Source organism: Lissotriton helveticus, chromosome 2_1 (genome assembly GCF_964261635.1).
Source record: "Lissotriton helveticus chromosome 2_1, aLisHel1.1, whole genome shotgun sequence".
Taxonomy (NCBI): Eukaryota; Metazoa; Chordata; class Amphibia; order Caudata; family Salamandridae; genus Lissotriton; species Lissotriton helveticus.
This window is the reverse complement of record NC_136059.1, coordinates 162,645,508-162,659,038: the sequence shown is the minus strand read 5'-3', so window position 1 is coordinate 162,659,038 and position 13,531 is coordinate 162,645,508. Positions and strand designations below refer to the sequence as shown.

The window sequence follows — 13,531 nt, the reverse complement described above, 5'->3', positions numbered from 1 at the left end:
GAACGGTGATCTCATGAGTCCGAATAGTTACCTGCGACAGCAGCACATGTGCTTGGTCGGAGGGAAATGCGAGTCAGAGTTCAAATGGACCCACTGGTGACTGGAATAGTATTGAACAGCTTTTCACCTATAAAAAATTAGGGATGTATCAACGACTCGTAGCGCTATTTGACCTCGAATGGTGGTCTCTTGGGTCCAAGTAATTACCTGCAACAGCAGCTCGTATACTTGGTCGGAGGCGCTTCATCCGTTAGGTGACTCCTGCAAAAGGAGCATCAGCGTTAGTAACGGAGTACTGGTAAAACGGGGGTGGCAAAGCCCTGGAACCTCCGTATATTCATCTTACCTGGTGTGGGTCGTTCTCCGGTCGCCCGTCTCGGCGTCTCCGCAGCGCTGATTTTTCGCGCATGCGCAGAACCGCTTAAGATGTCGAACTCACGGGAGACACTACTCTCCCGCGCATGCGCATTGTGATTAAAAGCTATATATATTAATTCCGGGCTCGAAGACCCGATTAGTATTAACGGTGGACACACTACTAGCCACAAAAGGGGACAGACAGAGGCTACTGCTAAAGTTTGGACACGGCAGGGGGATGGAAGAGGCCGATGGCCTGTGAATTACAGTTTGTAAATTTCTGACAGTTCATTCAGGCCGGTGACGGCCGTATTGAATTTCACAATGAGGAGCGCTTCCCTTTTGGAGAGCCTGGCATCCCAGTCTCCTCCTCGGGGATCACGCTCAACCTTGGAAATAATCGTCCATTTTAAATCCTTGATTTGATGGGACATTCTGTTCCAATGGTTGACCAGTGGTGCTGTCTCAACCCGATTTCTGAGTCTGGATTTATGTTGGGAAATTCTTTGGCGGGCCTCCTGATTGGTCTTGCCAATATACAGGAGTCCGCAGGGGCACATAACTCCATACACTACATATCTTGATTTGCAGTTACTGTGTGTATCGTGTTTCCATGATATGCCCCTATGTTGAAACAGAGAGCCCTCTATTGTGGACTCGCAGCACAGACAGGTGCCACATTTATGATGCCCTGTGATGGGATTCAAACCCATCATTTGCCTGATGGTGGGAGGTTCCTCCTTTGGAATAGCTGCTCTCACTACAAAATTAGCTATGCTTTTGTCTTTTTTGAACGCGAAAAGTGGGGGTTCAGTAAGTCCTTCTTCTAGATTTTTCACGAGATGCCAATTTTGTTTTATCACTTTTTTTAGTTGGTTGGCATTAAGACAGTATGTGGTGACACATACCTGACGTTTGAGTTGTGGTTTATTACGACGTTCCAAGAGGGTCTCCCTTGGAGTCCAAAGTGCCCTTTTCATACAATTTGACACCAGCTTTTTCGGATAACCGCGATCACATAGCTTTGTTATTAGATTCTTAGCGTGATGTCTGTAGTCTTCATTCGTGGAGCAATTTCTTCGAATGCGAAGAAATTGTCCCAGCGGTAAATTCTCTCGCAAACTCCTCGGGTGATTGCTTGAGAATAAAAGGGCTTTGTTCCGGTCCGTTGGCTTCACAAAAAGAGACGTGGATAGTTTACCCTCAATAGGAAAGACTTCCACATCCAAAAAGGATATTTTTTCTTTTGATGATGTTATGCTGAACTTAATGTCCAGTGTCCGTGCGTTCAACCACATGAAAAATCGTTCCAACTCGTCCTCCTCACCTTTCCACACCATGAAAACATCATCTATGAAGCGTAGCCACGCTCCGATGTGGTTCTTGAAGGGGTTATTGTCATAGATGAAAGCGTCCTCGTAGAGTGACATAAAAAGGACAGCCAATTCTGGGGCAAAGGGGCACCCCATCGCTACTCCTTTCACCTGGAAGTAAAATTCCTTCCCAAAACAGAAGTAATTCTTTTTTAGAGCAAACGATGCCAGATCAATCAAAAATTTAGTTGGAACCTGTACTGGTCTAGTTCTTAAATCCAGGAAGTGGGTGAGTACTGCCACTTTAGCAGTAGCCTCTGTCTGTCCCCTTTTGTGGCTAGTAGGGTGCCCACCGTTAATACTAATCGGGTCTTCGAGCCCGGAATTAATATATATAGCTTTTAATCACAATGCACATGCGCGGGAGAGTAGTGTCTCCCGTGAGTTCGACATCTTAAGCGGTTCTGCGCATGCGCGAAAAATCAGCGCTGCGGAGACGCCGAGACGGGCGACCGGAGAACGACCCACACCAGGTAAGATGAATATACGGAGGTTCCAGGGCTTTGCCACCCCCGTTTTACCAGTACTCCGTTACTAACGCTGATGCTCCTTTTGCAGGAGTCACCTAACGGATGAAGCGCCTCCGACCAAGTATACGAGCTGCTGTTGCAGGTAATTACTTGGACCCAAGAGACCACCATTCGAGGTCAAATAGCGCTACCAGTCGTTGATACATCCCTAATTTTTTATAGGTGAAAAGCTGTTCAATACTATTCCAGTCACCAGTGGGTCCATTTGAACTCTGACTCGCATTTCCCTCCGACCAAGCACATGTGCTGCTGTCGCAGGTAACTATTCGGACTCATGAGATCACCGTTCGAGTGTTAATAGCGCGACCAGTCTTTTAGACATTCCTCATCTTTTATAGGTGAATATCCTCGACTACATCCGTTTGTGAAGCTAAAAACTATAAACCAGCCACCAGTGGGCCCAATTGGATCCCCGGAGCGAGCTAGGTAAGTCACCGTGCTAGGTGCCTTGTGCGCTTAGGTCATCTAGTATTGCCTACTATAGATAATGTTCAATCCGCTTACTTTTCAGTGTGTCTCCACCACCAGAAAGGTACCCTCTCCACGACAAACCGCTACCCGCCGCATTGTTACTATAGACTTGATACAACTCTACACCCTCCAAGTGGCCTTGTAGACCAGTGGGGTAAGCTGTTTGAGGGAATGGCTGTTCACTCTGGAGTGCCATATAGGCCACCATTTGAATTTTCTTTACTCAGAGATATTTCTCTCTTTTTTTAGATACTCTATTGGTCCTGATGAGAGTCCCCCTTCCAACTTCTGATTGGGACTCGAAACGCGTTGGCCCTTATACAGAGTGTTGCTCTCACTAAATCTAAAAGTCGAGAAACCCCGTGTCTCAATTGGTTTATACATATTGTGCTTTATCAATCAAGTTGATTGTGATTTAATTTCATGTGTATATATGTATAGTACATTGTACCGCACGTACTGATTTTTTTAGCAACCTTTGTGTTTTTCTTTATATTTCTTCATTTTTCCTTCCCTCCACTCACAATCTTTGTTCTGGTATTTTCACAAAAACTTAATTTGCCAGAGTTGTGTATATATGGACGTTTGCTGTTGAATGACTGTGACATGACTGACTAGTATGAATGACTTTTGTTACATAGGATATTGGTGTAGTATTTGTATATAAAATGTGAAATTCTGTTTCAAATAATAACGTCAAATTGAATAAATAAATCGCTATTGATTGGCAACATTGCAGGTTGAAATGAGCTTTCTTCTCTGTTGAGTGAATTGTATTCAAAATTGGGATATCAGTTCAGGCACGTTCATTCTTGAAAGCCACACGCAAAGGCCAATCCAATGTGTGTGAGGAGTCAGACCCACACGGAGAAGTTTCAGGTAAGATTGGAGTGCTCAAAAGAAGTCTCCCATGGAGCAGCCCAGGCGCGCTGCACTAGGCTCGAACTAAAAATGTGGCCCTGTGCTTATTTAAAAATTAACTCCAGACTGCCAGCTACTTATAGCTGGCAGTCTGGTATCAGGTATCTGGGAGCTACTGGTAACTCACGATCAACCGGTTGGACACACCTGACGCCAGACTAGTCTAGCTGCTTGGGTTTGGTTCAGCTGAAGCCTCTGACTTACGCCAGTAGGAAGGGCCCAGGCAGAGAGAGTTGGCATGGTCAATTCGGGACAGATCCTCAAGCTACCCACCTCATCCCACCTCCCCAGGTAAAGACTTTAAAATTTAACAACAAAAAAACAACAGTGTGTTTGCCCACCTCGTTCAACTCTGAACTGCGTATGCCACATAAACAACAGTAGTGCAAGAAAATAAAAATAAAGAAAGGTAGCAGAAAGAAGGTAATAAGGGGACTATTGAAAAACAAAATACACACCCACAACCCCGGGGCAGCTACAAAAGGAATTACAATTTTACTACTAACAGGTAGCTCCCTAGCACTATATTAGGAAATGTGAGGGGTGCCCCCCTCAGCGCGTCACTCACCTCCAAAGGGAACGGGCAATGTGGGAGAACCCCAACACGAGGCTTGCCACCTCTAAAACTCTACACACTTGCATCTGTATAGAGAGAGGGACCAGTTGGGGCAACGCTAGGACAAAAGACAAGTGGGCACCGAAAATGCAATGCAAACATTCAGGGCAGGGGCTAAGGAACAAGTTTGTGGAACAATGATGTGGAAATGACCTTCCAACGCATGGGGACAGGTGGAGCATGAAGAATATAAGGAGACAAGTCTAAGTACAGGGCACAGCCTTGGGCAGCGGAAGAGCATGGGTCACACATATACGCATGAGCAGGACGAGCGTGGTTCAGGTGAATGAGGGCAAATTTAAAGTCTAGAGACAGGGGGCATAGTTGGGGTAAACACAAAACAGGGGCAGAGCTGGGGCCATGAAGGGCAACGCTTGAGTATGACAGACAGGAGGGGGGGCACGGAGCCATATGTAAGACAGACAGCATGCGACCCACAGCGTCACTCACCCTCCGTAGGGCTGCCCTCGTCCCGCACACGGCAGCCCGCAGCATGGTGCCGGTGTGTGTCAAGACACCTCTACAATCACTTCCGGGAACTGACCGCGCTGATCAGAGATAGAGGAAGGACACACGCCCATCATAGCCGGAGAGCGAGCATGGGCAACAGACACAGAGGAAGGACACAAGCTGAGCACAGCCGCAGAGCAAGCACGGGTCATAGACACAGAGGAGGGACAAGACTGGTCAGACCTGGAGCACGACTCATAGACATAGAAGAAGGACACAAGCTGATCACAACCAGAGCGCAAACACATCTCATTGATACTGAGGAAGGACACTCTCTGTTTCCAGAGGATGGCCACAGTTGCCGAAATAGAAGTTGGACTCACTCATGTAGTAGACTAAAATTATGAAAATATGCTTCTAGGAAAAAAATATAAAATAGAAGAGAATATAACATTTCCTAGCTGTCGAGAAGGACAGTTTCAAATCTCTCAAGTACACAAGGCGAGGACTATGCATTTCTTTCTCGACTTTATTCAACAGAAGTTGTTTTAAGAGAACAACATGTATTCCAATTAACTACACATCCCAGCAACCTCTGGGAAGGATAACCATAGTAACAGTCCTCCAATCATAGCACAGTTTTTTGTATATAATTTTGCGTGGTTCCTTCCTCTTCTTCATGCACGGAAGTTATCCTTTGTTATTTTCCCTATTCATTCTTCTGGTCGCCCCCCCCCCCTCCCTAAGTATTAGAACGAAAACGTTTTCCAGTTCTTCCTTGTCAAACTTTTTACATTATCACGAGCTACAATTTTAAAGAAAACAAACACAACAATCAACTCTTAAAATCATGAAATGGAAATCTATCCCATCATTTTGTGTCATTCAGCAACACCATTTTCCATTAAAATATAACATGAACTTCATAAAGTGTTTACTTACTGTCAATCCCAGTTTTCTCGGGTTGGGTGTTAGATCTTCCTTTTTAAGATCTCAGGGTGGGTAAAGTAAGTAAGTAAGTAAGTAAAACTTTATTGCATGATTTAAAAAAAAACTTCCACAATACAAAAGATAAAACCGTTCTGATACTTATTCAATTGATAGAATTATGAATAAAAACGAAACACTTGCTGAATAACAATAAAAGTAAAAACAGAAAGCCCAGCCCACCATGTATCCGAACTCTCTTGTTTCTGCCCTGCACCTGCCGGAAATGTCTCGTTCAAGATGGAACTTGCCGGGTTTGTATTTAGCGGACTGAAGGTGTCCAGCCATTGTGCACTACCCTTTGTTTGTGTTAGTTGTGCATTTAGAGCTCTGACCAGTTTTCTCGAAGTGCCCATAGGGCAGTATTGTCCTTCTTATGGAGGTCCAAGCATCTGTGCCTCTGGCTGAGCTGGCGATTTGCATCTCCCGATCCCTAGTTTTTTTTTCTGCGCAGTCCATAAACCTCACCAAAGCGCAGTTTAGATATGTGTTCCGTGGGTCGAAGCAGGCCAGTACTGCAGATCTGCATGATCTTACTTCCTTATTATTCCAGGCCCTCTCCGCAGGAGAAGCCTTCTTTCTTTCAGGAGGCTAGGGCACAGGCACACAACATGAATTTTATGGCAAGACCGGAGGCTCCTATTATGCCTTCTTTTCTTGCTTTATTTTAAACTAGCAGCCCGCCCGACCTTGTCCGGGAGCAATCAGGCTTCCCCGACCCCCGCCCGCCACGACATAGCAGCCCGTCCCGAAATGAGTGTTTAGGGCCCCCGCCCGCCCCCCGCCATGAGTGTTCAGGGCCCCCGCCCGCCCCGTCCCCCGCCTGTCCCGACCACCGCCTGCCCCGACATTGTCCGTGGGTCCCCTGGAGCCTTACCTCAGCCGCCGCTCCTCCCCCGCGCTCCTCAGTTCACCGCTCCGCCGCTCCTCGCCGCTCGTCACCGCTCCTCCCCGCCTGTCCGCCGCTCCTCACCGCCTGTCCGCCGCTCCTCACCGCTTCTCCCCGCTTGTCCGCCGCTCCTCCCCACGCCATGTCCGCCGCTCCTCCTCGCGCTCCTGGACGCCGCTCCTCCCCGCGCTCCTGACGTCAGCACGCAGGTCGCGGCCGGCGCTTCTTCCACGGGACTACTTTTTTTGCGCTAAATCTTTTAAATAACGTATGTTTTTTAACTTTATATAGCCTATGTCTATCTGCACACCCTGACGATTACAACGATGTATCGGGTGTGTGGATTGGCGCTGTGGTTCCCGAGTTTACCCGCCTCAAAGGTTCAAAGTTCTTCCTTTATAATAGTAGTATAGATAGCGGTACAAAAGGGGGTGGTGATGGACGGAGCATCTGAATCAATCAAACACTCACACCCAGTCAAAAGATCTGGGTTTAATCCATCACCGTTCTTTAGCCCACTCTGCCACCCCAGTTCAGACATGGCTATATGCAAATCAGTCTGACCCTGTGCCTCATGGGAACAGTCCAGCCCGAACTGCCAAGCCATGTCTTCCCTGGACCGGAAACAAGCTTCCGAGGACCGGTTTCTGGCATTCCAGCCGCCTTCAGCCCGGCTTGCTTGAATTCAGTGGCAAAGTGAGCAAGGGACTCACGTCTGAGCATACCTTGCCACACTTATGGCGGCCAAAAGCGGTACAAAAGGGGGTGGTGATGGACGGAGCATCTGAATCAATCAAACACTCACACCCAGTCAAAAGATCTGGGTTTAATCCATTACCGTTCTTTAGCCCACTCTACCACCCCAGTTCAGACATGGCTATATGCAAATCAGTCTGACCCTGTGCCTCATGGGAACAGTCCAGCCCGAACTGCCAAGCCATGTCTTCCCTGGACCAGAAACAAGCTTCCGAGGACCGGTTTCTGTCATTCCAGCCGTCTTCAGCCCGGCTTGCTTGAATCCAGTGGCAAAGTGAGCAAGGGACTCATGTCTGAGCATACCTTGCCACACTTATGGCGGCCAAAAGCGGTACAAAAGGGGGAGGTGATGGACGGAGCATCTGAATCAATCAAACACTCACACCCAGTCAAAAGATCTGGGTTTAATCCATCACCGTTCTTTAGCCCACTCTGCCATCCCAGTTCAGACATGGCTATATGCAAATCAGTCTGACCCAGTGCCTCATGGGAACAGTCCAGCCCGAACTGCCAAGCCATGTCTTCCCTGGACCGGAAACAAGCTTCCGAGGACCGGTTTCTGGCATTCCAGCCGTCTTCAGCCCGGCTTGCTTGAATCCAGTGGCAAAGTGAGCAAGGGACTCACGTCTGAGCATACCCTGCCACACTTATGGCGGCCAAAAGCGGTACAAAAGGGGGTGGTGATGGACGGAGCATCTGAATCTGAAATTTTGGCCGCCATAAGTGTGGCAGGGTATGCTCAGACGTGAGTCCCTTGCTTCTCGCGCTTTCTTCATTACGTAGCGGTTCCTGACTTCGGGTCCGTTTCCCCCCCCTCGCGCGCTGCAGCGGTTGGTCTCTCCCGCCGCGCACGCTTTCTGCCTCATTTTCCCTTCGCTCCTCACCGGGTTTCAGCCGGGAGTGTTCTGTGTGGCTCCTGCTTCTCGACCGGTCTCCTTCTCCTCTACGGACACGGTGCCCGCCCCCGGGGGAGTGTTTTCCCTCATTACTGCCTCGTTCACGCCCACTTCTCCAGGTCTTCTCCTTTTAACCCTTTCCTCACTGCCAGCTCAGCCTTACAATGGAAATTCCAAGCTCTCCTGAGCTAGATAATGATGAAAGCGAAGCTTTCAAGAGCGACCTCAGCCAGTTCATTAACAATTCTGTGGAGACAGCTGTTGAGGCTTCCATGCATCGTGTTTCTAAACACATGAAAAATTCCCTCATGAGCCTCATGACCAAAGCTTTGGCCCATTCTGCGGGGGAAAGCAGAAAGCGTAAACTGGTACCTTCCACTTCTCTTTCTAAAAATGTGTCACATTTAAGTCGCGAGTTCTCCTTGCATACGACTGAGGACGTGGTTCCTCCCAGGCCTCCTACCAAGGAGGGGTTTAAAGTTACTGTGGGAAAAAGTAAGACCAAGGTTCAAAATGTGGAGGTTCCTAAGAAGCTGGTCATTGACTTGATTCCTGACACAGATGATGATGATATGGGTGACACTGATGACCTAACAGACCTTTTTCAGCTCGTTGACCCACCTTCCCCCAAGAAAGCTAGACTAGACGCTTTTGCGTCCCAACCCGTGCTTGACACGGAGGGCAATCCTATGTTTGATCCCTCGTCCATCAGACACCCCAATTCTACGGAATGGTTCCCCGCCCCTCATTTGGGAGATTATATATCGTCAAAGCTCCGTCTTCCCTTGGACAAGTCTGTTAGAGCAAAACTCAAGTCCGAATGCCCCAAGCCTTCCTTACCGTGTCATATTACTGTAACTCCTTCCATAGATCAGCCTCTCCTTACTTTCTTTTCGAAAATTGGTAAGGACCCTCGCAAGGGCGTTGACAAAGCATGGTCCACCTGTCAGGACAAACTTTTAAACGTTGTTGGTCCCTTGGCCCGAGTCCTGGACATGGCGGAGACGGCTCGCCTGGAGGGGTCTGACCTCAACCCGGAGGAAATTTCTCTGTGGATTCAAAGATCCTTTTGTCTATTGGGCAATGCCAATGCCGCGATAATTCATGAACGCCGCAAGGGCCTGCTGATCAAGTTAGATCCGAAATTGGCGAACCTGGCTTCCCAGGATCCTGGTGTGAAGGCTGATGGACTTCTCTTTGGTGATTCCCTTGTCAAGGATCTCAGCCGCTATGTCTCTACTATTGCTTCCCTAGACAAAGCCCAATTCTCCATCAAAAAAGTTTTCGCCCCTCGGGTTTTTAGCAGGGCCGGCAGAGGCAGGAACCGCTCTTCCGGCCGTGGTTATCAAAACCAAGGTTCCAGAGGCGCAGCCAATTCCGGCTATCAAGAATACAAGCCGCAGTTCTACCCCCAACGAGGTCGTGGCTTCCGTGGCCGAGGACAGAAAGACTTCCGAAACAACCACAGCAACGCCAACACTCAAGGTAGGCCTTTCACCTCCCATTGGAGGTCGACTAGCTCTTTTTCTTCACAGGTGGCGCACCCTCACAGCAGATCCTTGGGTCCTCAATTCTGTCCAAGGCTATCTCATAGAATTCTATGCTCCTCCTTTCCAGACTATTTTTCCTCCTCCATTGTTTTTTTCCGCAGACGTAGCTCTGCTCGTTTCACAAGAAATTCAAAATCTCCTTCTCAAACAAGCTATCCAGATCGCTCCATTCCACCCCTCGGGTTTCCTAAGCTCTCTCTTTTTGGTTCGGAAAAAGAACAAAAAGTTCCGTCCTATTATCAATCTCAAGTGGTTCAACCAATTCATGGTTTATCGTCACTTCAAGATGGAGACCATCATCCATCTCAGAGACACCTTACGTCTATCCGATTGGATGGTCAGACTAGACCTGCAGGATGCCTATCTCTCGATTCCCATTCACGAATCTCACACGAAATATCTACAATTTCAGTGGCTCGGTGTCACTTACCGGTTTTGTTCGCTTCCTTTCGGACTTTCTTCCACTCCTTGGTGCTTCACCAAGGTGATGAAACCTGTGGTGTCTTACCATCGGTCCCTAGGTATTCGTCTCATCATTTATCTGGACGATATCTTACTCATGCACACCGACAAACAGACTCTTCTTTCCAACCTCAACGTTACTCAGTCTCTTCTCCTCGAGCTTGGCTTCCTTATCAACTCATTCAGTTAGACCAAGAGTCCCGCCTCGAACTTCAATGGTGGATAGACCATTTAGATGCGTGGAACGGAAGAACGATCTTCGCTATGGCCCCAGATCTTGTGTTAGAATCAGATGCCAGTCTGTCGGGTTGGGGCACCCGATGTGGTTCAATCTCGACTGGAGGTACATGGTCTCCAGAGGAGTCGTCGTTGCACATCAATTGTTTAGAGATGCTGGCAGGCTCCTTTGCAATTCGCAGTCTGGCAAAAAACAAGGCAAGCTGTTCCATTCTTCTCCGGATGGACAATGTTTCTGCGGTCCGCTACATAAACCATCTCGGTGGCACAAACCACTCGCAGAACTAGCAAAGAGCCTTTGGGAATTCTGTCTCCAACACAAACTGTCCCTTCGAGCGGAGTAACTGCCAGGCAATTTCAACGCCATTGCAGATTGGCACTCTCGTTATCTCCGAGATTCAAGCGACTGGAAGCTGCTTCCCTCCGTCTTTCTTTCTCTCTCCCAGAAATGGGGCCCCTTCTCTATCCACCTTTTTGCTTCCCGTCTCAATTCTCAACTTCCCGCTTTCTTCAGTTGGCGACCGGATCCTCTCGCTCTGGCGACGGATGCCTTCCTTCAAGACTGGTCCCTTCACCTCAATTATGCTTTCCCTCCATTCTTGATGATCAACAGAGTGCTTGCCTGGTTTGCCGTCAGTCGACCTCCCTGGTTCTTCTAGCTCCTTTCTGGCAATCTCAAATCTGGTTCCCTTCGCTCCTGGAGCTAGCTGTGGACTTTCCGGTGCTTCTCCCCTTCAGCGAAGATCTCCTCCTAGACCCTCAGGGTCTTCCCCACGTCATGATCCTGGACCGATCCCTAGTTCTTTCAGCATGGAAAATTTCCGGTCTTCCACTTCTGACGTCATCATTTCACAAGAAGCTTCACTCTTTATCAGCCAAGCTTGGGCCCCTGGCACTTCCAGAGCCTACAAGTCAGCTTGGACTTTATGGTCAAGCTGGTGTCTGGAACGGTCTGTCGATCCCTTTTCAGCCCCTCTAAGTTTTGTGGTTAACTTTCTGGCTTCGGAGGCTAGCGCTGGTAAATCTTATCGCACAGTCAACCTCTACAGATCAGCTATTTCTCTTAACCACTGTCCCATTGACAATAAGCCGGTATGTGCTCACCCTTTGGTGTGTCGCCTTCTTTGAGGAGTTCGATTTTCAAAACCTCCGTTGGCTAAGTATTCCTTTTTATGGGATGTTAATTTGGTTTTCAAATTGTTTGTTTCATGGCCTGACAATGCTGCTCTCTCCCTCAAGATGCTTTCCGCCAAGCTTACCATGTTATTGTGTTTAATATCAATCAAACGTGTCTCTGATGTCAAAGCTTTGGATTTGTCTTCCAGACAGTTTTCGCCTTCTGGTGTTTTGTTTCAGGTTCACAGGCGTACCAAAACTAATTTGCAATCTGTGTTTTATCCCTATTTCCCTTCCCAGCCTCAGCTCTGTGTTGGTCAATGCCTAAAAGTTTACGAACAGAAAACTGCTGATCTCAGGACTTCCTCTCATTCGCAATTGCTCATTTCTTTTCGTAAACCCCATCTTCCTGTTTCCTCCGCCACTCTGGCCCGTTGGGTGCGTTGGATCATGTCCCTCGCGGGCATTGACATTGCCGCCTTTGGTGCTCACTCCGCTAGGGGTGCTATGGCCTCTAAAGCCTTTTGGGCAGGCTCTCGTTTGGAGGATATCCTGAAATCAGCAGATTGGTCTAATGATACTGTTTTCAAGACATTTTATTGTAAACCTGTTGTTACTGCTTCTTCTTTGGTGGTTAATATGCTTTGAACAAGCATAATAGGAGCCTTCGGTCTTGCCATAAAATGTAGATTTTCCTAGTATTTATGACGGAAAGTCTTAATTTTATTAAAGACACGGAGGCGAGTATTATCCCACCACGTCATTACTAATTAATGTCTGTCTTTCCCACCCTTAGGAACTCCGGCCTTGCCACCAGCCTCTACTTAGGACTGCGACTGCTTCTGTGGACTGCCTTTCTTCATCTGGTACCTCGACACACTTCCGCTGGACTTTCCTCCATCATTATCCTGCAGTTTTGGTTTTCCTTCAGGATTTATTTGCTTGGATTATGACTTTTTGCATTTTGTTAGCCATAATTCCACTGTTTATGCATTCTCACTGACTTTCTCGCACAAGAAAAGAGGGCTACTCGCGGTCAGATCTGGCCATATATACTACTCATGTTGTGATTGGTTTGTTGTTTGTTTTCTTCAATCCCATTGGCCAGTAGTTGTTCTTCTGTGCCTTCTGGGTATTGTGTTTTTTTTTTACTTATCCTGCTGCTATTTAAAATAAAGCAAGAAAAGAAGGCATAATACTCGCCTCCGTGTCTTTAATAAAATTAAGACTTTCCGTCATAAATACTAGGAAAATCTACATTATATCTTCCCTATGCTTGCCGCAAAATCGACATGTCTCCGAGGCTTGTTCTCTTTTCCATTTGGGGAAGTGGCAAGACAAGTTAATCGCCCCAAGTCTTAATTTTAAAAATCTGAGTTTGGTGCGTGCATTAAATGTACAAGTTAAGTAGCTCTGAGGTGTCAGCTGATCATATGTGATGAGGGTCATCCAACCATGGCTTCTTTTAGCCAGGCTCGCCTTATCTTCTATTGAGGAGAGCTTCTTTGTGCATTTTTTCGCTAGCCTTTTAAACTCATGTTGGCTGACATGTAGGTCCCATACTTCACTCAGGCCTAAGGTTTTTAGACCACTTGACAAATATCGATACCCTGCTTGCCATCGTTTTGTTTTCAGATCAGACCATAGGTGTTCTGCTAAGCTGCCTTCTTTGGGTAGCCTCAGCTTGTGAAATGCATCATTCTGCCCAGAGTTTGCTTACAGATGCCCAGTTCCAGCCTGATTTGTGCCGGTGACATGAAAGATGGTAGGTGGAAGACTGTTCTGAAGATGTTTGCTATAATTGTATCCAGTTGATCACTGTCCAATCCCTTAAGCACCTCGCTTCCATATGTTAGTGTTGGGATGACTTTTGCCTGCGCCACCTGTAGTGTTGGAGCGAAAGTTGGGCCAAATAGTTCC

At 47.6% G+C, this 13,531-nt stretch overlaps 2 protein-coding genes across 2 annotated transcripts in view; one reads left to right on the top strand and one right to left on the bottom strand.

Moving 5' to 3' along the window:
* STOML2 (stomatin like 2) overlaps window positions 1–4,874 on the bottom strand; it is a 144,527-nt gene extending 139,653 nt beyond the window's left edge. The window contains exon 1 of the mRNA XM_078674670.1: window positions 4,719–4,874. Coding sequence (XP_078530796.1) covers window positions 4,719–4,763 — 45 coding nt within the window. The 5' untranslated portion in view covers window positions 4,764–4,874. The remainder of the gene's footprint in view (window positions 1–4,718) is intronic.
* Window positions 4,875–8,410: 3,536 nt separating this feature from the next.
* On the top strand, window positions 8,411–12,439 carry LOC144820087 (uncharacterized). The gene is made up of 2 exons (XM_078677738.1): window positions 8,411–9,731; window positions 12,408–12,439. Exons 1-2 carry the CDS (start codon window positions 8,411–8,413, stop codon window positions 12,437–12,439), a joined length of 1,353 nt encoding a protein of 450 aa, XP_078533864.1.
* Window positions 12,440–13,531: the final 1,092 nt, after the last annotated feature.